This window comes from Agelaius phoeniceus, chromosome 1 (genome assembly GCF_051311805.1).
Source record: "Agelaius phoeniceus isolate bAgePho1 chromosome 1, bAgePho1.hap1, whole genome shotgun sequence".
Lineage (NCBI taxonomy): Eukaryota > Metazoa > Chordata > Aves > Passeriformes > Icteridae > Agelaius > Agelaius phoeniceus.
Window position 1 is genome coordinate 101,321,321 of NC_135265.1, and position 22,926 is coordinate 101,344,246.

The 22,926-nt window shown below is 41.5% G+C and overlaps 1 protein-coding gene across 2 annotated transcripts in view; it reads right to left on the minus strand.

Moving 5' to 3' along the window:
• The window catches only part of GNAL (G protein subunit alpha L), a 184,505-nt gene that overhangs the window by 5,348 nt on the left and 156,231 nt on the right, over positions 1–22,926 (minus strand). For both annotated transcript variants that reach the window (XM_054649513.2, XM_054649605.2), the window contains exons 6-11: positions 10,880–10,934; positions 8,446–8,519; positions 7,543–7,601; positions 7,178–7,298; positions 5,805–5,935; positions 3,745–3,812 (exon numbers count right to left, since the gene is read on the minus strand). In XM_054649513.2, coding sequence (XP_054505488.1) covers positions 3,745–3,812; positions 5,805–5,935; positions 7,178–7,298; positions 7,543–7,601; positions 8,446–8,519; positions 10,880–10,934 — 508 coding nt within the window. The remainder of the gene's footprint in view (positions 1–3,744; positions 3,813–5,804; positions 5,936–7,177; positions 7,299–7,542; positions 7,602–8,445; positions 8,520–10,879; positions 10,935–22,926) is intronic.

A 22,926-nucleotide genomic window follows, 5' to 3' on the forward strand; every position in this document is an offset into this window, starting at 1 on the left:
TCAGGACAGGAGTCTTTTGTGGGAGCCACGGATGCCATCCTTAGCTGCACAGGCTGTCGCCATTTGTGCATCACTGTGCAGCCAAATCTGTGCTGCTGACAGCTGTGCAGCCTGCCATGCAGCTGCCCCAGGAATTGTTTTCTCTTCTTTTTTTGGTGCCATCATGTGGCAAATTCTTGAACTCTTGTTTTACATCAGCAACACAAAACCAAAACCCTCCCAGTTGTGGAGCCAGCAGTGGCGGAGAACAGCATTCTACTGCTTCTGCTTCTTGTGTGTGGGCCCCTCAAGTTACCTTCACTTAGAGCACCTATTAAGCCAGCTGAAGGATTGGTATCATCACTGAGCCCAGAATTTGGTGGAATTGTCACCAGAGTGGCTGGGTTCACTTAGAGTAATAAAGCATGCAAAAATCTAGTAAACATCATACCATGCAGAACTACATTTTCTCAAGGCTACTGCAAACCTTTTTAGGTTCTAACTTCAAGGATCATTTTTCCCATGGTTATCTTGTTAAAATTCCCCAAGATCTTAAAACATATATTCAAAAAAGATATCCTAATTTTTGTTCTGTATTACTATAGGACTGACAAATATAAATCCATTCTAGACCATTATCTTGCAGAATATAAACAAAATGTAATGAAAGCAGAAGGTCAGTTTTTGGGATAATGATTTCTAGAACTATTTTCTATATTTTATTATAAATTACTCTAGCTAAACAACAAAAGAGTGTTCCATCTCACTCAGGCTACACCATATATTTTTAACACAGGATTTATTTTATGTGTAGGTTTGACCTTTTAAATACCTGAAGCTACAGATATGCAAAACTATAGGCATTTAGAAGCCATGATTTACATAATTAGATCAACAAGCAATTGCAGACTTTTTCCAGGTAATTTAGGTAATATTACACATTCAACACTGATTCCACAGGGGTGTTCATACACAGTCTAAAAATTATTTTCTTACCATGCGACTTTCAATACCAAGTTTGAGGCTTAACCTCATGAAAAATACTGAGAACTGTCTGCTCGTGTTTATCATTCACTGATTTCACTCATGTCTATGGCAGTAATCTGCCCACAGTGTCCTGGTTACATATACAGCATGCCACAGGATGTATTTTCAAAATATTAGGGGGCTGTTTTTGTCATCTGACAGCTCTTGCAGTCCCCTCATTTGAAGATAAATGCAGAATTGTCACCCCTACTCGACACTCACTTTGAAAAGTAGCATGTTACTCAGCACCAGTTCTCAGTGGGGAAAAAATCCCCTGGGACACTGATGAAAGAACATTTGCTTTCCAGGCAGGAATATTTAATACTGGCATCCCTACACTGCAGGGGTCAGGATGACATGCAAATTTGAGGAATCCTGGCCTGTGTGTTTGAGCAGCAGCTCCTTCACCTCCCAGATTCAGGTTTTGTAAAACCAGCAGGACAGGAACCAGAGGGGCCATGCCACTGTTCTAATGGGGGTGTTTTCACACTGGGGATGTATACAAACTAAACATCAGCAGCTGGAGAGCCCTGTGTGCAGAACACCAAAACAGGGCTGGGGAGCAGCCTCACCCAGGAGCACACACGCACACACTGCCTCCAGGAAGAGTCTGGCAGAAGAAAGGATGTGCCTGAGCTGCAGGACAGAGGATTTCCCACAAGATCCACTTCCAGGACAGGGAGATGCCCTTGCCAGCCCAGCCCTGAGGTGCAGGCCCAAGCCCAGCCACCCCTCCCATGCTGCTCCCTGACTGAAATCCAAGGGATCCCAGCCCTGCTGCCCAACCCTGAGGGGCCACAGCCCCCACACCAGCCCTGAAGCCAGGAGCTGACATCTTTTGCCTTTCTAATCTATCCTGTGTAGCAATAGTTATTGGAAATATGGTCAATTTTAACCTCCTACTAAAATTCCTCAAATTACAGGCTTTAAATTTGCCACTACCATTCCTACATCCAGGCAGTTTTAAGGGGTGCAGCACCATGGTGCTGATTGTCACACATATCCATGGTTTATGCAGACCTACTACCATGATAAAAATCACAATAAAGCATAATAAACACAGGCTTCTCTGAACCATGCCTGAAAATTTAACAGAGTGGGGCAAGGAAAAGGTCATAAACCAGGAAACTTGAGAAAGTAAGTATAAAGCAAAGCCAAGGCAGACACAGGTAGAACATACAGGCCTTTTCTTCCTGGCACCTGGCTAAGGCCATCAGATCCCTGCCAGTCTGTATTTCTCCTGTGCCCCTTATCAGTCCCTCTCTGAAACCTCAGCCTTTTGTGCCTGACCCCCTGGAACTGGAAGTGATCACTTCCACTTGGCCCTCTCCAGGCATGGCCATGTTACTCAGAGCACTGAGCCAGGAGACAGATGTGTTACAGACGAGATGCTCTCTGCCAAACCTGCAGCAGTGCAGGGAAATGAGGGAGAAGCTGCTCTGGCCCCATGCCTGGTGAGCCCCAAGGAGTGTCTGGCAGCTGGCAGGTGCTGGCCCCAGCACCGGAGCTTCCCTTGCCCCCAGCACCCACAGGGGTTTCCTGGGTGGCTGCAGTGCCCACGCCACCTCCCCTCCCTGCTTCATAGGTGGCCCCCTTCTGTAATGCCAGGGAGTCATGGCAAGTGAGGACCTCACCCTCAATGTGTGTCCTTAAATCATGAAAATAGATAAAGGTGGGGAGTTTCACCCTAATTTCCCTGTAACTCATCCCCCAGAGCCACTCTCCTTCCAGACTGGATATCATCACCTGCTTCACAGGATTCCAGCATCACCACAGGAGAGATCTGCCTTGAAGGGAGTTTTTCTGGTAACTCTTACATTAACAGAGCACAATCTGACATTTTTCCTCAGGATCTGGAAGGCTAAGGCAGCAACTGGAAATCCCCAAAGTGCGAATACAGTAATTGCTTCTTTCTTGGTGCGTCAGCAGCTGTAAATCCTAACAATGCTTGTAAATGCATAATGACTTTAAAATTCTTAATTCTAATGACTCAATTTGTTGTCTCAAACACACACATATAGTTTCTACCAGTAGGGCATGATGGATGAGCCTTGGTTCTGGTCTCTGGTACTGCCCTGCACTGTGGGAACAACTCAGAATGAGTGAAGCCACAAGTGATACTAGATTACACTCTCTGACAGCAGGGCTGGGCTGTGATTGTGTGCCTGACAACCATTTCACCTTCAAAATGTAAAAATGTAAACACCACCTCTTCACTCCAGCTATAGAAGAAACCTTAATTGCAAGAAAAATGTGACTATACACTGAAACTTTATTTTGATGCTTCAGCAGGGCCATGACATCAGTCCAAAGGTGAGTTAAACCTCCTAAATGTCAAACCAGAAATCTTATTTAAGCATAAAATCATAAAATCTGTTTTTTTTTTTTCTTTTTAAAATTCCTGCTGTCAGCTGATCACTGCCAAACTCCTTGAAGGAATGCAGGATAAAAGTAAGAAAGCCTATTTGTTTATGCATGGACTGTACATGACCATTCTAAGCACTAGCACTTACTGTGTGTCAATTAGCATGGCAGGTGACTTTATACAAAATTGGCATAAAAATGTGCAGCACTGAGGAAGGTTCTGCAAGATGGGCAGCTGAAAAGAAGTAGGGAATTGCCAGACGTTGTCCTCTCCTTCTAGCTTTCTGCAAAATCCCATCAGTTTTCCCTAAATAAACTATGCCATCTGTCAGTATTTCCTATGATAGAATCACACATAGGATGAAAATTACTCACTAAAAACTCATCCCGGATGAAGAACTTGGCTCTTGTGACTTTGGGGTCTTCTCCTGCATCTGGTATTGCTGTTCAAGTAAAAACAAATGACATCAGAAACACGAAAACCAAAAAATCATCTATTTGTAACAAAAGATTTAATAAGAAGGAAGTAGCCCTTCAGTACAGAAATTGAAATGTTAAATACTAGAGGAGACTCCCAGCAGGTAATTCTAAAATTAAGAGTTACAGTAAAGCCTGACTATGTGAACAACATATTTTAGGAACCTGAAAATTGCTGAAATCATTGCAACAATGTCATGGGTCATATCACAAAAAGGCTTACTCACATCCACAAGTTTGTTCACATAGATATAAACCAAGTGGGAGTTAGGGTTTAGCTTTTATCAGAAAATATGACTAGAAAAAGCAGCTGAGCTGTTCAGTTTCTGCAGCAGAACAGTGTCTCCTGAAAAAAGCTTCTGCAGGCAGGAATGTGAGTTAAAAAATGGTTAGTCCAAGACTACACTTGGAAAAAATGATAGCACTGAAAGACCTTTTGATATATATAAAAATGTATTTTAATTCCAGGCCCCAATTCAGCAGAATACTTCAGATATATTGCCCATCAAGGGATGTTGGATTAAATTCTTGTTGAGCAGGAGACTTGTTGCTCAGTATTAACTGTTTGTCAGCAGATGAAGTTGTCACTATCTAGGCCATGCAATGACTGTATTTACTCTCAGTAACAATGCAGTGAAGAGATAACCTATTTATTTCCTTTCAGTGTTATCTCTCATCTTGGATACCAAAATCAGATGCTTATAAACATAACATTGTAAAGGCCAGAATTTATCAGAATATGGAAATGTATTTTTCATCCATACTGCTGGGGGTAAAAATAGAGCAGCAGCACAATCAACAGCATATTGGAATTCAGTGCTGCTGCCCTTAAATAATGTCAGCTGGAACTGAAGAATAAGTGAACAACTACAGGTTAAAAATAGAGAGCTGTTTCATGTGTGAATATTCTGGATCACTCTATATACCCACTGTGAAATCCCTCTGAGAAATACCAAAAGCTACTTTTTCCTGACAATTGGCTTATTATAAAAAATGCAGAAAATTCACTCAATCTCTGTCTATGTGGTGCATGTTTGGGAAGGGGAAATTTGGGTGATGGAGATAAGATTTCTTCTGAAAATCCTTACCATTACAAAACAGATGCCAGATCAACCCAGATTTTAGGATAGTTCATTTATCCCCTATACCTGAAACTCAGAATCACACTCATGAAGTTCCACACCTCAATGAAGGCTGAAAATAGATAATCGCCATCTTCACCTCTGTGACCAAGGCTGTTGGTGGTGGTTGGTGGAGAATGAAAGCCTTTTCCAACAGGTGGCTGCAAGCACCATGCCAGGGACATCACCCAGGTAAGGCAGAGGCGAGTGGACAGAAAGTAAAAGTTTTACCACTTTTGCTAGACAGAGCTGAGACCCTTGGGGAGATCTCTGCCTGGCATAATACCAGAGTTTACCTCTGCAATATGTTACTGTGCTGCAGGAACCATTGCACTTCTTGAAGATAAGAAACGGATCATTCCATCACCACAAATCTCTTCCTATGTATTGATGTGGTTTTCCTCCATTAAAGCTCCCTTACTGGTCTGCTGGGCTTCCCATCAGTATTTCAAAAACTGAAATTTACAGTATTGGAGGATGCAGAATGGCTGCAAAATAAGTCTCATGAATCCCCAACAAAGTTCAGCACTGTGGGAGGCCCAGAAGCATCTGGGAAGGGGGGAAATGTGGGGCTGCTTTGCTGTCCTGGGACTGGTGGTTCCTCCCAAAAGAGGAGAGCAGGTGCTGTGGAGCTGGAACCCCTTCAGACCCCATCCACACTGGGGTGCCTGTGAGCTCCATGCTGCTGGCATGCTCCTTACCTGACCAGCAGCTCATGTCAAGGAACAGTGTGTGCTTGTGAATGTGTGTGAGAGACAGACAGACAGACAGACAGGGAGAGGAGCTATGGGCTGGGCCATGCCAGCAGGTCCAACTGAGCACAGGGAGAAACCTTACCATCCTCAGGTACAGTATAATGCGCGTATTCAGGAAAGTAATCTTCAATTTTTGATTTCCCTGCCAAGACTTTTTCAGCCAGCATGTCTTGTTTATTCAAGAATAAAATGATAGAAATGGTCCGTAACCACCTGTCAAAAACAAACCAAACGTTTGTGTTATCTCTGACATGTTATTCAACAAAAACCTATCACATTGATAGGAAATTTACTGGTTATCCCTGTGTGGACAGAGAGTGAAATAGTGTAGAACATGCTTCAACAGAAAAAAAAAAGATGACTTAAATGATTGTTTTGATTGGTCTGCACCTGTGCAGAACAATGGGTATATTTCTAAGGTCAATAAATGCATTTATAAAAACTGCAGTGGACATTGCTGAAGGGAGCAGTTTTCAAAATTTTTTCTAAATTCTCTTTTAGTTACCAATTAGGAAACTGATGACATTTTCTAGAAGCACCACAGTTCACAACCAGACATTACTGTCTGCTTTATTTGGTTGTGATAAAGGGGAGGGAAAAAAAAAAAAGGCTAGAAAGCTCCCTTCCCTCAGACTGCTCTAAGCTACTGTTCATCCACACAGTTATCCCATCTTTTAGGGTGGCCTATATGACACCTGATGAATGGAAAGAAAATAATGTCTCTTTTCTTCCCCAATTAATCCATCACTGTGACAATGTGTCTTGGGATGTGCAGTTAACATTCCTCCTTCACTCTACCTTCAATCACGTCTCAGTGCAGAGCATCCTCACAGGTATGTGCTGAAAACTTCATCACCTTATTTTGCACATTGTTTTCACTTGTTCTCTACCAGGAGCCCATTTGGGTTGCTATTTGGTTATGTACCTACAATTTACAGGCACTGTGGCAATTTAATGGCAGTTCCAGTTAGATTAGGTGTGAAGCATCACCCCCCAAGGCAGAGGTAGCCTGTGCTCTCAGAGCTGACCCTTACAAGAGCAGCTGCCTGCATAAGGAACAAGCACAGGGAGCTGCTCCTGCTGCTGCTTTGGAGGGGGAGATCAAATGTTCCTCAGAGGATCTTGGTCTCAGCCAAGCAGCAGAGTGATGCCAGGAGAGGGTCTCTCCTGCCTCCCTGCTCTCCTGCAGCAGCCAGCCTGGGGGGGCTTGCCCTTTCCAAGCTGTTCCCATGCCCTGCATCATTTTGGCAGGAGTGATGAAATGCCACGTGCACTGTCCCTGTGCCACAGCCCCTGTCAGGGGGGGTGTCACCCGGGGGGCACTCTAAGACCTGGCCCAACCTGGATATTTTCTGAATAAACAATCTGAGCCTACAGCAAGGGAAGTCCTATTTTGAAAGGAGTTGAACTGTAATTAAACTGGGGAGGATGGGTGGGAAATGAGGTTTGTTTTACCTATTATTCCAGATACTTTTGAAAAGGTCCAGGGATTCCCGTAGTCTGTTTGTGTTATTGTCTTCCCTTATTACCATGTTGTAGCTACTGCAAGCCACAACGAAGATGATAGCTGTGACATCTGGGCAGAACACACAAAAGAGAGAAGGAAGGAAAAGAGAGAGAATAGAACATATCTGTTATCCCAGCACATACTCCTCAGGGTAACACCACCATTACTCACCAATCAGCCAAAAATACCAGCAAAAAGTTATCTGTAACACTGGACTTCTGTGCTAGTGAGGTACTGTGTGTGGGTATGAACACTAAGCTGCTCACACCTCAGAGAGTAAGTTTAAAATAAAACACAGAATGTTTTTACTTACCATTAAAGCATTGGATCCATTTTCTTCTCTCATCTCTCTGGCCACCTACATCAAACATGCTGTTAAAAAGCCATAGGATGTTATATCACTTATGTGCACTAGGAAAAATCACATGAAGCATGCACAGCACGAGGGTTCAGTTTAAAAATCCGACAGCCCCAAGGACAGGGGAAGTAAAATATTGCCTGAAGAGGAGAGAGACCTGCTGATGCTGCACTGCATGTCAGAGACAGCTGCACTGCTCCACCTGCCCTGCTTTGCCAGGAGAAGGCTACTGAACCCATAAAATGAGAAATACACTCTTCAAGGACAAGAGTTGGCCTTTCCAGTCCACAGCAGTGCATGTGGCACGTGATATTGTACTAAAAACAAGAACAGGTTTCGGGATATTTTGAAGGGTGGTGGGGAAAGGGCATCTCTGTATGGGGGAGGACATGAGGCAGCTCAGCCCTGTGAGCACTGCCACCTTTCTGGGCAAGAAGTGTCAAGAGAAGCCAGTCTGCCTGTGGGTCTTTTAGACACACAGCAAAAAACTTTGACAAACACAGAGCTTGCAGCCCTCTGGAAGAAGGGAGGATTTCCATTGACTTCTGTGAGCTCTCATCCCCAAAGCTATTTTATGATTTTATAGTGCTACACCAATGCACCAGCTTTTACAAGAAGCCATACACAACCCTACTATAGAGCATTGCTAATACATGTAACTAATTAAAGCTATTTTTGCAAAGTATGAGGTAATTTTACTAGGACCTCTGGAAAGAGAGCTAAAAAGCCAAACCAAACAACAAAAACCCACCCACTCCCATCCTAAGCCTGCTATACCATGCATACATGAACAGAGACATCTGAATGAAGCTATTAAAAATGAGTATGATATTCATAAATCATTACTAACAGACTTACTGGAAATTTACTTTATCTACTTGAAATCTTGTTTCAAAAATCCCTGATGTCAACACTCTGCATCTTAATAGGTCCTGGAAATGAGAACACAGAAGCTGATTAGTAAGGCTTTTTTTCTAACCTAATTTTGTTCTTAAAAGCTTGGAATATTATTTTCCATGAAAAGTCTTAAATGTTTCATTTAATGTAAGTTCAATCAGACCTGTTGATAAATCTGCATTTGTCTGTACTGACATGGTAAATAAACTTAATAATGATCACTGCATTTGGTTTGTGCACTCAGCAAGCAGGAGACTCCATCTATGTTCTTCTTACTGCCCACTGAAACCTGTTCTTATACACCTTGGTATGTCATGACGATAATGAATTCTGAAGTTACATAAAACTAAGAGAAATGTTATTCATGTTGTAAAGTCAAGTATTCAAATGTTAGAAAACTCCAGATTTACAGTTGCCCAGGCAACCTTAACTCTGCCCTCTTTTGTACTGAATGAGACAGGAATCCTATCGAAATAATAGCTTGTGACTGAGTAATTAAAGCTCTGTTACAGAGCACAAGGGAACAGAATTTAGGTCGTGCAGAAATATGGCATTTCTTTCCTATTTTTTAAACTAGCAATACTTTACAACTTAACCAACTCTCCTTTAATAATTAAAAAAGAATAATTTCCTGAATTCTCAAGGGGAGTAGGTAAAAGCAATTTATGATGCCTCCTTCCTGGATGGAAGGAGGCAGTCAGAGTGCAGGCTCAGCTTGCCTTTTTTTTCCTACCCTACCATCTACTGCTTCTGGTAGCCAAGGCAAACCTTGGCTGCTTTGACAGCTGCATGCACTCAGCTGAAGGCCACTTATTAAATATGTTTAGTTATTTTATACACTCCTGTCATTTTCTGTCACTTGCTGACTTTGTTATGGTGCAAAAAAACCCCAAAAAACTAACCCAAAAAGCAGAAAGCAAGGGAAGAGAAAAAACAAGTGATTTTTACCAGTTAATTCAGCAAGACAACTGATACAGGGCAACAGGACAAAAACAAAAGCAGAATCCCCTTCTCAGAGCAAGTTTTCCACCTGCCAAATATCAAGGGCCTTTTCTGATCTTTCAAGACATTTCTCCACAAAGGAAATATCAGGGAAAATTTCTAGGTGATGAAAGACTACTTCAGGTAGAGAAGGGCCTCCCAGGAACAAACAGGAACTAACGTAAATAATGAAAGCAAAAACGAGGCTTTTCTTCACTGACTTCTCTCTCCAGGTGCGTGATCTTGATGCTAAAACCATAAGGTCTAGAGGGAGCAAACCCCAGTGCTAATTCCTTTGGTCTGAAAATGTCCTGAGTGCTTGATTAATTGATCCTATATTGGGTAGCCTATAGGACATACTTGTGGTTATGGACCTGAAGGAACAGGCTCTTCTCTGCATGCTTCCTTGGGTGATCTCTGGCAAGTCACCTCATTTCTCTGAATTTCACTCCCTAATTGCACAGTGAGATTTGACAACTCTGCCTTCTTTTTAAGGGCATCCACCTGTTATATGCCTTGCATTGTTAGACTGAATTATCCAGTGCAGGGATTCTCTTCTGCCACCTGTATTTGGAGTTTATGATGTGGCCCACAATCTTGACTGAGACTGATAAATCACAGTGGGATAGCAGCACTGAAAAATAACTTCAGAATGTTCAGAAGAGACAGCAAAGGAAAGCACACAGCCTGAGCTCAGGGAAAGCAGCTGAAGCCAGGCAATATGGTGAAGCCCCTCCTTACTTCAAGACTGCACCAGTTCAGCCTTAAATGAATGTGTTTGCCATTAGAGCACTCCCTCAAGATGTACCACAGTATCTGGGAAAAAAATGTACTGCCTTGCAAATAAGGCTTGAATAGAAACTCTGCTACCTGCAGGAGATGGGCACAGCCTGCAAAGAAGGAATCTGCAGGCCTGCAGAGAAGTTTGCAAGCTCTGCTGCTGCCACAGGTGTTCTCCCCTGGATCTGGACACCTTATTCACTGCAAGCTTTTGCCTGTGAAGGACCCTTCTGATAGACATGGGAAGCCTCCCTCTGGGCTCACCTCCACCACTGAAATAAAGCATAGCTTCTCTATACCAAAGGCTGGTGAGGGAAACCATAACTTTTTACATTTATGCTTTCTGTTCTTTTTTCCATTCACCTGATTTTTGTGGGACACAGAATGGGAAACAAGAAGACAAAACGGATGTATTACAAAAATCACAGACCTAGATGTTACATCAGTAAAATACAAGTGTGCACCACCAAAATGCCTCTTCTTCTTTAATATCCATTACTTAAACTGCTAGACCATATTTTGCTATTCTGCCATATGTCTTATTTCAGCTGCAGTAGGGACTAAAATAAATTACACAGAAAATCCAGATGAATGTCAGTCTTAGTTCAGACCCTACCCCATTATTTTTACTAACCTGATCTGTGGGTGTGTAGTCATCCATGCTGACGCTGTCAATTCTTTCTAAAAAGCTGGAAGAAAAATAAACATGCACTTAGATATGTACAATACCGTCTAGTAAAAGACATTTCACTAACTTTCCTAGTTTACAGTCCTGCTGAGAAGTAAAACACAACTTGAATGGTAAAGTTAGGAGCCTGATTATTTCCATATATTGCTCAAGGTTATATTTTATAAGCCAAACAAACATTTTACCCAGACTGTGTTTCAATACGGCACTTTCAAAGTTACCATTATGCAGTACTCACCAGAGGTTCAAAAGGCAGTTAAAATGTTACAATTTTGTGAGGTCCACTAAAAAATACTACGACTAACCACAGATCATAACATTATATGGTTGTTAAGACTTAAAAAATATTTTGGGATTTAATATAGGAAATGTGGCAAAGGGGTGCCTTTATTTAGGATAATGCTGATCAAGTATAACGTTATGTTAATTATGGTCTCAGTAATGTTAGCAGAAATGCTTGTTGGTATATACAAAAAGCTTTGGACTGACTTGCTGCCCTCCAACACTGCAACTAAAGCACAAAAAGTGGAAGTTAATGAATCTGATTCTTTATGTCACCAAAACTCAGCGACATGCACGGAGTGAAAGAAAGACGGCTTCAGGGAAGGGCAAGAGATAAGAGAAACAGAAAACAGGGGAAACTACATTCTATGATTATTTAAAAGATTTTCCAAGCTTTAGTTCTTTCCTAATATGTGTTAGAATGGCAGCACTTACAGACATAAAAATGTGATTTTATATTTATTGCTAAAAGAGGCAGGTTCTCCTCTCTCGCTTCCATCCATTTCTTAGATCTCCTCTGAGCCCAGCTGGCTCATTTTCTCCAGACTGCCTGTACGACTTAGAAGCTTTCTTGAATTTCTACATTGTTATTTGGTATTTGGCAGCGAATATCCCATTGGCTGACATATTCCACTACAATATTATCAAGACTTCTTTATCAAAAGGCAAGTTTTCCCCAATTTTACTTGAGTGTGCACATGGAATATGTGTCCCACTTAATTGCAGTGGGAAAGAAAGAAAAAAACCAGTGAACTCTTGACTTAAAATGTAATTCACTGTTAACACAAGGGTCACACACACTGGCCAGTTGAAAAAATAGCCCCCTAAAAGCAGTTTGTAATTCTCATAGCAGTTTCCCACGGATATGAACTGAAAGGAAAAGAAAATACACTGCATATATATTCACTTAAAATGTTTTTCCTTTTCAAACCTCCATTGTTAGCAGGGAAACAAAATGCAGTATCTACAGTTAGAATATCCAGCTTCTCTGTCTGGATGATCAAGGTGTGATAGCTAAGCACAGGGTTAAAAAAAAATAAAAATCACTGTTTAGCACAACCCAATGGGTGCCTGTTAGCAAAACTCTATGGAAGAAACTCTGAAGAAAAACCATCATTTCACAAATCCTTCTTCCTTGCCAAAAGCCCTATAAATTTATATGAGAATATAAAAGTACATTTTTATAGTCAGCTACAGTCACCATGGGAAAGCAGTTTTATTCAGGCTGAACCTTTTGGTCAGATGATTGTCATCACCTAGACTGAGCAAAGTTTAACTTCAGTTATCCCACGGTCCATGCAGAGGCCGGAGCAGAGTGATGCATTTTTAAGTGACACACCTATCACTGAGAGAACTCTCGCTTCATGCTTGCAGCACAGAACATGAAAAAAAGAAGGCAAAAAAGCCCAAAGCAAAAATGCCTCCAGGCTGAAACTTCCTGATCAGAGTAACTTTCCTTAACATGGTTGTTCTTCAAAGTCTGTTCCAAAGTACAGACTATGTCTGACACAGAAAGGGATCTACTTAAGAGCATGGACTGAAGTCAGTGTTTGTGCACAAATACAACTCCATCACAAACCTTGCAAGACAGTGTGAATTGGCTTTTTTTTTTTGTAGAAACATGTCTTGTGAAGTTGCTGTATAAATCAGAAACAATATATCTTATCTCCACAATATCACTATCATTTTGGTAGTACTTATCCAAAATGGTGCAACACAGTATTAAGTGCTAACTCACCCCTTTCTCACCTATACAAGTACTTAAGGGAGGTTCGTGGTTGTTAGCACTTTCAAACAGGCAAATTATAGTAAGGAACAGAGGATGAGGAGTAATGCAGTTACACTACACACAATCCATGGCAGGTTGGGAAAGAGGCAAGTCTCCCAATTTGATGTCCTATCTATGAGCTGAAGTCAACTTCCACTTCCTCCCAGTAGAAAGATCGGTTTTGAATCCCCTAAACTGCAACACCACAGCTAAGAGAGAGCCAGCTCTGACAAATATCACATGCTTAAAAAATATCATTTGACACAGCAGCTGTGCCATTTTATGCTTGTGAGGTTTCTGTCTTCACGTAAGCCATATTAAAATAAATGCAATGATTTACAAGGTTTTACCTGCCACCTTGCTGTAACAAGCTGGAATGGTATCACTAGCATCCAATAAATCCACATGCAGCTACTATTAGGATTGGGATAAATTTTGTAGCTTTATAGGAAATTAACCTTTTCAGTGTGTGATGGAGAGGCTTCCTAAGATTTCTTCTGCAACGACATCGTTAAGTGTGCAATGAGATTTCTTAGAGGAACAGAGACAGCTACTCCCTTAGCTTTTCAAAAGAAAAATCAGTTCTTGAATATCCTTCATATGAACTCCTTACTTGACTAATTAGCACAGCATCAAAAAATAGTCCTGACAGGCAAATGTACATACTGGGTACAAGAAATGGATTCCAGATGAGATAAGGAGTCAGTACCGCCTCATCTCTAAATACACTAAGTTCATTCTTATTACTGTATTAAAATGGGAAAGCTGAAATTACTTTTCTAAACTGCTTTCTAGAGAATGTTAACTTCACCTAATCCTAATTGTCTTGAATAATTATGTTCTGACAAAATATAGATTATTTTATACATATATATATATTTACAGATCAGCAAATTTTGAATTTACATGACTGAAATTTCCATTTAAAGAACCCAAAGTACAAAAACATCAACTGTGGCAAGGCTGATGTCTCAAGTCAAAGAATCAGTGCGAGGAAAACATAGTAACAGAAGAATGAATAAAAATGGACACCAAGTATCACTTACTATCTTCTTAGATACTTTTTTTCTTCCACTGAAGGATGTAATTATTTTCACAGAATCATGCCTTTTTACAATACTGACAGGTCTTCTATTTATCTAGCTTCTATAGAAACCCATACTCAGGATTTATGTTGATTCTGCAGTGACTGTTTTGCATGCATGTGCAATGAACTTCAAATTCACACATACAATTCAACAGTGAATAAAACAGTAACATGATACAATATTTACATTTATATTTCACAATTGTGGTTTTACTTATAAGGATTCAGTCAGATAATTAGTATGACATTTATATTCTTTTTAATTTTACATAGGGTGTTTTAAATTTCCTTACATGAAATAGCAGAAACGACCATTTTCTTAATTTAATTAGGCAAGTTATTGGAAGGAAGGTCTCTTCTGCTCTGGTTGGAAATGCAGTGGTTTAGCAACAAACTAAAGCAAACTAAAATGGACCAATAAAGTTAAAAAATAATGAGCTACTGACATTATTATATCTATTATTAAGCTGATCTGTAGTTTTATAAATATCTTCAGTGAGTTTCCTAGGAAACTCAGCTGACACTTAGTTTGACAAGCAATCTCTAAATTTTATATTATGCAAGCTGTGAACACAAAAGTACAGGTTTTAGATGTGCCTGCCAGTGAATGTGGGAACTATCAATAAGCTTTATTCTCTTTAAAAACCATGGCAATTTGAGCAGCAGTAGCAGCTATATAAGAATTTCTGAAAAAAGGATTCATAAATGCACAAATAAAGAGGAGGTAATCGTACATGAAAATTCTTTTCTCACTAAATAAATCACTACACAGCTCTGTGTAGATATTCTGACTCCACAAACAAAATGACAATTAAAAGAAAAATCATGTCTTGAGAATAATATGATTGACAGAAAACCCATGCTGTATTTGTGAGAGCATACTTCGACATCCAAAGAACTGGAAAGATGAAATGCTAAATCACAGATCAATACAACAAACTTGGCATTTTAATAACTCTTGATCTCCTTCAACCATTTTTATGCTCTCACCTGAACATTTCAATGGCCTCACATCAAAAAATTCCCAAGAAAAACAAGAAATCAAACCCATTCAAAATGCTTGTCTCTTTAAAAGGAAAACATATTGTGGCAAATCTTAAAGGTTTTAAGTGAAGAATCCCAAAACTATCTTCAGGTAAGTTGTGGCAGCAAACCTTTACAATTCAGATGGACCATTAAGAGCTTTTCAAACATCTCAGCCAGGCTCAAATAACTATATATATGTATATATATGGAATCAGCACTAGGACTTTTAATTACACACACCCCAAGTCTCTAGAGAGATGAAATAGAAAAGACTTTCCTTTTTCTTTTTAGTTTCTGCTGCAGTTCTCAAGACCAACATATTTATTGCACTTTTTCCCCCCTTCCCCCCCAATATATATATTTTTTTTTAATCAGCTAAGCCATTACAATCCTGTTAATTCTTCCAGCAACATTTGAAACAGGAAACTGCAGATTTTTGTTTTCGAGAATACCTGAATACCTTAGGCTCTAAGGTTGGGCTTCAAGCAAACTCACACTATCCTGATGTATTTCTAGGTAACTGAGAAAGACATAATGAAAACAGCCTCCAGTAATATTCTAACCCCTAAAGGATTCATTTTCCCAAGTCATTTGCTGAAAATATCAGCAGAAATCCCTTGGAAGGCTTGGCAAAATTTAGTGGCTAACGATTTTCCTGCTGAATTTAAATCTATATACTTTAAGTACAGCTTCCACGTGCAAGAGGAGCACTCCCCTTGTCTCCCTCCACAGCACTCTGCAGCCACTTCCCACCAGGAGCCAGCATTGGTGAGAGGGCACAGCAGGGCAGAGGGAAGAGGGAGAACCAGACCTGTTTGGGATCCACCCTGGCTCACGGGTGCTGTGCCCCAGTTTTGAATCACCAGTTGCTGCTGTTATGGAACAGAACACCCAAAACAGACATGCAAGTACTGAAGATGCTGCTGGAACAGAGCACGCCTCCAGCAGGGTTGGGAACCCACGGATGTACTTGTCACACGGCTTTGGCACCTGCTCCGTGCCCTGGATGCTCGCGGCTGTACGGAGGCTCTGTTTCACCGCGATCCCGCTCTCCGCGTCCCTCCAGCCGCGGTGACACGGGCGGTGACACACGGGCGGTGACACACGGGCGGTGGCGGGGGGTGACAGCCGGGAGGGGGCGCTCTCTGCCCGGCTCCCGCTCCTTTTCCTTCCTTTTCCTTCCCTTCCCTGCCCACCCCTTCCCCAGAGCGTGTCCGCAGGCGGAGTGAGGCTCTGCTGGGTCTCGCCGTGAGGTTTTTGCTCTAACACAGGTAAAACATGAATTTAGCAAAGATCTCCTGAATTTACTTTGCTCATCCTCTTTTTCAGTTTTCACTCCCGTACTTGCCCACGGCCCGCCAGCCTCCCAGCAGAGCTCATGCTGCGCTGCCCGGGGCTGGCAAAGGGCTGCGTGGAGATGACCAGAAACCGGTGGGATTCCTTCATCCATCCGCACCTCCCAGCTCGCCAGCAAGGAGAGCCTGCTGTGTCAGGAGATGAAAAGGTTAAACAGGATGCCAAGAGGGAGAGCAAAGTACAGTCATGCCTGAAAACCGCCAGCTCCTTTTCCGCCCAGGGAAGCTTGAGGATCTGCGGTTCAAAGCATCTGCCCAGCCCTCTGCTCGGCCTGGGGGGATGCAGCGGCTGGAGCCGGGTCACCGCCAGTCTGCTGGGGAACACAGACAAGTGAGAGGATTCTACAGCCTTTAGCAAAACTGGGTGTTTCCCTAGAGCAGCACCGGCCACTGTGCTTGCTCCAGAGGGAGAGGGGCAACAAGACTGGGAGGGTCTTGGGCCACCGATGGTGACCTCTCCTGGACACCCAAGTTTGCTGCACAAGCATGACTGGGAGCACATAATCCATCCCATTTTGTCACTGGCCACGGCTGCTGCCAGCTGTGGCCCCAGCCACCATGAAGTCATCAAGAGCACTGCTGTCATGAGAGGCTTTACTGGTACCAGCCATCAATGCTCCCTCACCATTGCACAAAGCAGGAGAAGTCCAGTTTGAACCCTATTGACTGATGGCACCTTTGGCCAAGACACTAAGAGCAAAGACAAAGAATGATGGCTGCAACCAAGGGCTCATACACCACTCATCGCGTGACCTTCTCCTGTAAGGAGCCAGACTGCTGGTGGCAACTGGGGGCACATTTGGTGAGGAGACAGAAAGATGGCCAAAACCTGTAGTTCTCCTGATCTATGGGTTTGGTTAAGGGAGTTTCCTAGCAGACATCCATTTCAAACTCACTTTCTCCACCACTAAGCACGTACTGCAGAACATCTCTAAGCTTCACAGGCTTTGGTATGTGTCCAGCTATTAACCTAAACAAATGCACAAAGAGTTCAATTGCATTAAATGTTTCAGACATATGAGTAATACCCCCCTTCTGTTCAATAAGAACAATCTCACTTTTAACTGAAAATACATGAACTAAACTAAAAATGAATAAACAGTATGACTTCCATAACTGCTTGCCCCCACTGGTTCCCTAAATTTGTTAAGAAGCAGTGCAAATTTTGGGAAATGCATTTCTTCCTTCTAAATTTAGCAAACTAACCACTTCTTGGCTAAGCAGATGTTTTTGCTTTCTGAGCGAGAGGCCTATGGGGATCATCATTAACCCTCTTCTTAACATAAACACTGACTAAGACTTAAATCTGGAAAACTGTCATTCACACAAAAAGGTTAACAGGCTCCAGCAGAAATGAGACTCATCATCTGCAACTTCTGCCACATGGGATCTCAGAGAACAGGGAAGATGACAGGCAAAGAGAGAATAAAGAAGAAAGGTAATTTATTTACTTATTTTAAAAGGGACATTATTTTTCTACTGCGTGCGTTCAGACGTTTTATTCCCAGGGGTGCAAGTGGTGGAGCCACTGCAAAACACAGACTAAGAATGAAGCACTGATAAAATCTGAGGCTTAGACTGGCACATGCAGACCCTCCTTCTGACCAGCTTGAATCCACTAAATTCAGTGTATCTTCTTCTTCCTTGTGAGTGGATAATCCTAGGCAGACAATCGTTATGTGCATATTGATACACCCATGGAGTGTTTATACAGATCCAGATTTGAGTTCTGCAATGTAAAGGCTACACAGAGCATATTCTGCAGTCATAAGTGCAATTTTGAATAGAGGACCCAAAGATAAAAACCTGAAAGCAGAAAGCTCATATTGTGGTATCCAGAGAGATCTGGATCCTGACTGCTTTGTGAGCTCATGTATGGCAGATTAGGATCTCTTTATCCACTGTCTGAATGAAACAACTGTTTAGCATCTTCCAGCAACTACACAGACCGGTGCTGGAAGGGAAGCTGAGAATACCTGAAACATCAGATGAGACACGTGGGCAGAATACAGCTGTCCCATCAGGACCTGCAAAATGTGCCTTTTGACAGAAGAACAGATCAAAACCTTGGGTTTATGTCCCACTAACTGAAGTGCATACAAGACCTCACCTCCATCTCTTCTGGTCAACTCTTCAAAAAAGACTTGGACTTTTATGTTCAGGAAAGCTGAGCTGTGGGAAAAAGTCTTGATAATAACTCAAAGCTATAATATGCATCAGGTTTACAAGCAGCAGATACATACCACAGCATTGCCAGGGGATGTCAAAAGTTAACAAAATGTATCTTCCCTGGATGTTGTAAATAGAGCTTCCCTTGTTGCTTACAAGTTTATCTTGCTCTCTCTAATGGAAAATTACTTCAGTGCAACTCACACATTCTGGTTGATGGTTTTGTTTTCAAAAATGGTTGCACTGTAGATATCTTCCTAGTGTACACAAATTCACCGAGCACTATGAGACGTGAAGAATGCCAAATCCAGGTTAGAAACAGCAATGGTTGTTGGAAATTGAAGATCACTTTGGTGGAAGTGGTTTGGAATAATAAATCTGTTATGGTGACTGCCAAAAAGGAAAAACCACTTTGACTGCAGATTTCTACAAAAGAGAAAGCAGAAAATCCTCAAATGGGAGAAACAAAGGTAAACAAAACTAGACTGAAGAGGAAGTCATGAGAAGTTTGTGTTTACCTGTGGCACCAGTCCAAACCCAGTGCAAGAGAACTTGCTGCCAAAAGTTCTCAGGCCTAAAATCAAGCCAGATGATTCCCCAAAGAGGATGCTAATACTCTCTTGAAAACCCAGATGAAGAATAGTGAATTCTTTAGGGTGGTGAACGCTCCTGGCCAGAAAAAGCACACATGCATGTTTCTTACTGCTTTCAGACCTGTGCATTTTTGCTGACATGTAAATGAAAGGAACAGCATGTTAGAATCCTGAGCAAAACAAGAGTCTTATCTGTTTGCTTTCACCTATCATGCTTGTCAGGTGTTGACATGGCCAGGAGAATTGACATGGCTGGAGTCTGAGTGAGTGCTGGTGTTAAACAGGAGAATTGCAGTAGCATCAAGGATTGACATTTGAATCACAGGATCACAGCTCTCATGAGAATATCTTGGAGGCTCCAAGACATAGACAGCATCTGAAGTTTCTACAGGTAACACCCATTCAAGGAATATGAGGGCTCCTGACAACCATCGTACCAGAGAAGAAGCTTTCTGGGATTGCATGTAAAACCTGAAGTATGCCATCAGTGCAAACTAAGGAAACAGAAAAATATTTCCATGGAAAAGTCAGGAAGGCAAGCAGCTTCCTGCAGTGGAAAAAAGAAACTCTTAATGCTGACCTTGCAGAACACCTGGAACAATTTCTTTTACCTTACTGCAGTTTATGAAGTGTGACAGATCATTTCTCTTTTGCACTCCTTAATCCTTGTCCCAGCTTTAACATGCACTCTCATACCTTTACCTTGTGTGAAGGACGTGTTTCACTAAAGGTAAGGGTCATGCTGGACACAACTCTGAGTAATCCTTTGATGTGCTGGGCTGCTGTGGGGTTCACCAGTTTCTTCTCAGAGTTACTGACATAGGATATTACCTTGTCAATGTTGAAGGCAAGAAAACTTACACAACAGGCCAAAAATCAATGGCTTAGGAGTTAAGGACAGAAGGATGATGAGAACTGACATCCTTCCAGCAGTTCCTGAGCATTTAACCTCCAAACACCCAACAGAACCACTTCACCCATCATTCAGAGGCAGACCTGTTGCCTTCCCTTTAGCAAAGCACAGTGACATGGCAACGGTTCACCTTCAATGGGAAGGATTCAAAGCTTGTTCTTCCCAAACTTGCTCATGCCAGGCACTACAGTTTATTAGGGCTTTCCTAATTGTAGTCTAGAGCAGACAGGTTATCCTTCTTATTCCCATGTACAACACACTCCACAGCTATTAATGAAAAACAGCACCAGGTAAATATCTGTATATGATCATTTGCCCTAGAAATTACCAGGTGAAAGTAGTAACATCAAGCAGAGGTCTAACAGTATAGATAAAAATGCTAGACATAACCATTAGAGTCATAAGAAAATTCCTGTAGCATTACAAATGCTGTTGCTGCTGAGATGTTTTCATTAAATCACCATTATCCTGCCCATTTTAGAACAGAATATATTTAACCACTGAATGTATTCAAGCAACTGGTCACACCACCTACAGCTTGGCTGAGTGATCACCTCGGGTAGCTGGAGGAAGGCATGGAGCTAAAGCAAGAAGATGAATTGTTACTACAAAAATGGAAGGAGAAGAAAGCAGTGACTATATCCAACTTGCTAATAATTGGCCTAATTCCATTTAACAGCTATAAGCTATTTAAACAGCTCAGTGTTAAAAACTAGCCCTACAACCCTGCTAACTGTACATCTGAGAGGAAGTCACATTAACAACTTCTTACTATTAATAGAGCATTTTGTGAAAAGCATTCCTAATGCTGTACTCCCTGTAAGTTTCTTTACATTCTCATCAATTTTTCTTGACTTTTACAGTGCACAGTGCATTTGTACTATTAAAACAATATACAATGAGTTGAGTTTGAGGAATGAGGAAAATAATTATGCAACAACCTGATTATGTCCTGCTTTGAGTTACTTTAAAGATTAAGTTACACTTCTGTTTTTAATCTCTCTACCCTGTACCCAACAAGCAGCTGTCATTTCTTGGGTCTCAGCATGGCCCAGCCAGCCTGAGGATCTGCAGGGAGCCACCTGGGAGCCTGGCAGCTGCAGCTCCTTGCAGGATTGTGGCCAACATCACTACCCCTGAGGGCATGATAGTGCTACTAGGAGAACAACTTAGGCCTTTACAGCTGAAAAGTCACCCTGCCACTTCCTAGAGCTATTGCTTTGCACCATATTCACATCTACAAGAAAGGGCAGAAAATTGATAAAAGCTACCTATTGAAAAAAATTCACCAAGGCCAGTTTCAGATCCTGGACTACTCTTAAAACTCCTAAAAACAGGCACTGAGAAAGAAGCTGAACTTCCTAATTCGTCTTCTCCATCGATACAGTTAGTGGGAAAAACGTGCAAGATTTATGCAGTAGCAGCTGGAGAAGGTTGAAAAGGAATATACAAATAAGCCATAAATGTCAGAAACCCAAAGCCACATATCAGTTCAGATCTCAAAATGTTGTCTTTTCTCTCTTTTTTTTTCTTTTAAAGAGAAGATTAAAAATACTATTTCCAGCTTGAATGTAACCTGTGGAAATGGAAACCAGGAATCATTTGTTCTTTAAATATGGAACTATCACTTGTGTTCATGCAATGATTTAGAGCTGCCTACATATATAGGCAGGTCACCTAGTGGTCAGGCTCCGAGGGCAGGTGCAAGTTTTGTATTTTCAGGGAGAAAAGGAGATGCCTTTTTATACTTTGGCTTTTTCTTTCTCACTGGAAACATAAGGATGCCTAAAACAACAAATTCCCTAACAGATTCCCTTTCCCTCATCAAACCATGTCTACGACATTGTGGCTCAGATGCTGGGATATGCTCTGAGAAGGAGAGTGCCCAGCACTCGTGCTGAGGGCGAGAACGACTCTTGTGAAGACCTCTAAGGATCTGAACTGCTTTCACAGAAAGTCGGAATTCAACCAAACCTCTAATAAAAAAGTTCTTCAAGCCCTCAGGAAGTAGAGGTGGAAGGATCCAAAGTGGAGTGTAAGGAAGAAGAAGAAAAACCTTTATCCTCTGGGATTTTATTCTCTGGGATCTTGGCTCTACAATGAGATGAAACTCTCAATCACACAGAGTTGGACATTTTTCAAACAAGAAGTCTGGGAAGCTTCATTAAGTGATACCAGATCTAAATTGCAAAGTTACAAACAAAGCCTCAGCCCTGAGCGAAGGCATATCCTATTGAATAACTGTCTTTGCCCACTACCTAAAAAATGAATTTTTAGATTGACTCTATGTTATTTTTAAAAGTGGTCTTCCCTCCCCTAAAAAAACCTTTCTTCAAAAGGGCTTTTAATGATAAAGTCCACTGCAATTCAGTGAAAATTAATTAGGGCGTACACATTCTATTGAAATCATCACAGAAACAGAATTAAACCATGAAGTTTTGTTGTTGTTTGTTTCTTCTACTGCCAACCAAACGTGATTTCTGATCCCAAATACCAGAGCACAGGTATGGCAGCTAAATCTGTAAGCATTTATTTTAATCAAATAAGCACACAGATAATTGCCAATCTTAAAATCCCTTCAAATTGTTAGTAACCTCCCTAATTAGATTACACATAATCCAGTCCTAACTCCAGCACTACAAATACTGATCTCCTGCTCCTAACAAATGTCTGTACTGCAATGGGCCATCATGCATTAGATGTCAAAACAATTCCTTCAGAAGAATAATAACTTTGCTTTGTGGGGCATTACTTTGTTTGGGGGTGCCTTGACAAAAATTTTAAGAAAACCCAAAAAGTA